General features: G+C 38.6%; 1 protein-coding gene across 1 annotated transcript; it reads right to left on the bottom strand.

The window, feature by feature from the left end:
- Window positions 1-719: 719 nt before the first annotated feature.
- On the bottom strand, window positions 720-2,593 carry LOC135628580 (probable WRKY transcription factor 38). Its single transcript, XM_065135325.1, has 3 exons — window positions 2,248-2,593; window positions 2,067-2,162; window positions 720-1,453 (listed from the first exon to the last, which is right to left on the bottom strand). Exons 1-3 carry the CDS (start codon window positions 2,589-2,591, stop codon window positions 931-933), a joined length of 963 nt encoding a protein of 320 aa, XP_064991397.1. The 5' UTR covers window positions 2,592-2,593; the 3' UTR covers window positions 720-930.
- Between the last annotated feature and the right edge of the window lie 578 nt (window positions 2,594-3,171).

The raw sequence follows: 3,171 nt of genomic DNA, 5'->3' as shown, positions 1-3,171 counted from the left end.
TCATGAATTTGGTAAATATTATTTTTACTGTCTCCCTATAAAATAACTATCATATACGAAAATAGAATTCTAATGTTAATCAGCAATCAAGAATCTTGTTGTTGCAACATCTTTTTAGTGGAGAAAACCTGAATTGATTGATCAAAAGCAAATCATGAAGTTCCAAGAATGGAAGGTTGCTTAATCCCAGCTGCATCATCAATGGAGATAGCACAACATGGTTGACTCTAAACATGTGGAACACTGAGGCTTTTTTAAACAAATCTCAACATAGTGATTATCATAAACAATGATTATTTGAACCATTGGATCTAAAAGTTTAAAGCTCTACATGCTTGTGAAGATCTATCAATTATTGCCAATCTATAATATATACACACACACAATTACAAGTATTGGTAGTTCCATGATTCCAATGATAGGCCTTAAACTTCATTATAAGGAAATCGACAAGGATTATTTACCAAGGCAAAACAAATGATGGTACATCTCACCTAGAAAAATATTAAGTTTACCACAAGTTATCTCCAATACAGCACTCACAATGTTACATTTTTCTTCTTTTAATTCAAGGTGAAGGTATTCCATTATGAAATGGTGGGCAATTTCTTGATATTAAAGCTATCACATTTATCTTAATAAACTATCCTATCTTCTATTAAACTGTCTTAACATAGAGAAAAAGTAATAATTATATTAAACTTTCAACAACAATCATCAAAAGAAATCACCTTTCTGCACATTATGAATATTAATTAGAACACAATTTGACGATTAACAAGATCCTAATCTCTAATATAACACAGCATTGCAAATTACGTGTGGAGGAAGTTGAAGGAGGAATTGGTTCTCTCTCTAGATCAAATGTTAATTTTATTGCATAATTTTTTGATGAATCAGATAAGGAGGCCTTCGATCAGCTCCATGCCATCAGAACCTAAAGTCCAAGAAGTCCATGTCCAATCCCACCGAGCATGACGAGGAGACTTCATCCAGAACGGTATCAAAGTAGATGCCACAAATATCTGACAAGCTTGGTTGTGGTGGTTCCATGGAATCAGCCTCTGACTCCACCTTGCTCGATGAAATGCCCATAGTGGTTCCTTCGACGACGCTTCTTCTCATACTATTCATGTGCGAGGGGAGGCGCTTGCTGTGATCCCAGGAATCAAAGCGAAGCAGACACGGCTCGACCGGAGGAGTTACTGCTGTACCGTGAGCAGAGCGCTGCTCATCGCAGTCCTGCACCTGCATGACTGCACCATAAGCTGATGTTGGGAAGTCCTGCACCATAAGCTGAGCATCCTCAGCCGTAGAAGACCACGATGGTGTGCATGTGTGTTCTCCCTTGTAGACGACAAGGAACAAAGATGGGGCGCCAGAGTCTTGTTGTTGCACCTGCTTCTTTGCGTTGCATCTTTGATCATGGCTGTAGGTGCACCGGTAGTAGTTCCTGCCAAATTGTCATACAAGTCGAGTAAGACGAAGAAAAGAGCCATGCTTAAACAGTAGAGAATTCTGTATTTAATTGATTAGGTACCGAAGGAAATATAAAACAAGGTTATCGAGGTTCCTTCTCCGAATGAGCCGGAGAAGAAGATCTAAAGTATTTCTTCTGATTCCTTGGCGATTTCATGATGAACTTTGATATATATATATATATATATATATATATATATATGTTGAAGAAACTCTATCCTCTCCACACATGAAGAAACAGAAAATTTATGCAACAGAGGAAAAAGGAAAAGGTAGAAGTATATGACTTCAATTATGATATCATATGCATTTATACAAAATAAGAAACAAGTCTTAAAAAGCGGGTTCTGATGATTTGCAAAATCCCAAGAAAGCTGAATTGATAGTCGAACATATAGCATACAAAGATGCAAGATTTGATCCTGAAAGCACATCATAAGTCAATAGCAATCTTTCCTTTGCTTGAAAATAATAAAAGAAATTGGAAGTGTAATTACAGTCATCCGAATCTAATTAGCTAGCTAGAGATGATGACTACTTGTTTCAACTACAGCAGCGATTACAAGTTGTAAGTAATGATAGCAAACCTTTTGAAGGTGCAGCCTTTTATATTCTTTTCCCCGTATTTTCTCCATTGGTAACCATCATTATAAGGTGTAGCTGTTATTTCTTCTCGTTCGTAGCTGTTTAAAGGACAGACATCACACAAAGCATATGAAATAACATTTATTTCTTCTCCTTCATTATATTTGTTATCTACTCTCTTACCTTCTCGGATCTCTTCGCGGTGGAACTTGAAGCGCAGCCAGATCTCGACTTGCAAGCTCAATCGCCGCGCTGTTTCTCTGTGGTACCGCAATAGCCCCACCGGAGTTTAACATGGAGCGGGTAGCGCTGCAGGACTGCAGTATCTCCTCTAAGATGACCAGGGCCGACTCCTTCTCCGTATCACTGCAGTCGACGAGCTCGACGAGGGACTGAAGCTTGGCTGTGCGATCGAACGCTTGTTCCATCTCTTGGATCACAGAGTCAATGATCTTATTCTCCATGAGCTGTTTCTTCTCCGGTCTCTTCAACTCCACCAAAGGTTGCCTGCATCTCAGATCGAGCATCTCTCCATACATAAATATAGATAAGATCCAGAAGATCTATAGAAAACTTAAAAGTCCAAATTTTCGTCTAGAGATCAGTCCATAAGATACGGACGCATTCTGTTAATTTATTGCCCTCGAGAAGAAAAAGAAATACTCTGATCCTTTATATGAGTATCTTATTCCCACATGATGTGGTTTCCCAGCCATTTTGGCAGTCTCTGCGAGCCTTCATTTGGGTCTTACATGATGCTGTTTCCTGTCAAAGATGACCAAGTCAGTCATACATGACAAAACCTAATTTTCACACTTGTGTACATGTATCCATCGTGGTAGCATTCCACCTTCATTTAATGCTTAAGAAGCAATTTATTTCTGCATATTTTTCTTTTGCCATTCACATGTTTCTACAAGACACTGACAGCTCTCATCAAGCAAACTAATATTATGCTAAAGAAACAAAGCGTGCCTCAAACAGGGAGGAGAAACATTAATACTGGCTTAACGAGAGACAGAAGCAAGGCAGTGACAGAACAAATGAGCATTTCATATTACATTTCCTCCGAACTAAGCATCTGCTGCCATTCCCTCGTATGCACTT

This window comes from Musa acuminata, chromosome BXJ3-1 (assembly GCF_036884655.1).
Source record: "Musa acuminata AAA Group cultivar baxijiao chromosome BXJ3-1, Cavendish_Baxijiao_AAA, whole genome shotgun sequence".
Classification (NCBI taxonomy): domain Eukaryota; kingdom Viridiplantae; phylum Streptophyta; class Magnoliopsida; order Zingiberales; family Musaceae; genus Musa; species Musa acuminata.
The sequence above is the reverse complement of the archived record's forward strand: the minus strand, read 5'-3'. Positions and strand labels throughout refer to the sequence as shown.

What these genes read in the sequence shown, in the direction of transcription:
- LOC135628580 (XM_065135325.1), bottom strand. Translation starts at nt 2,591, where the DNA reads ATGCTCGATCTGAGATGCAGGCAACCTTTGGTGGAGTTGAAGAGACCG. An exon ending in CCGCGAAGAGATCCGAGAAG is followed by an intron (nt 2,163 to 2,247) that starts GTAAGAGAGTAG and finishes TCCTTTAAACAG; the next exon opens with CTACGAACGAGAAGAAATAA. An exon ending in AAAGGCTGCACCTTCAAAAG is followed by an intron (nt 1,454 to 2,066) that starts GTTTGCTATCAT and finishes ACAATTTGGCAG; the next exon opens with GAACTACTACCGGTGCACCT.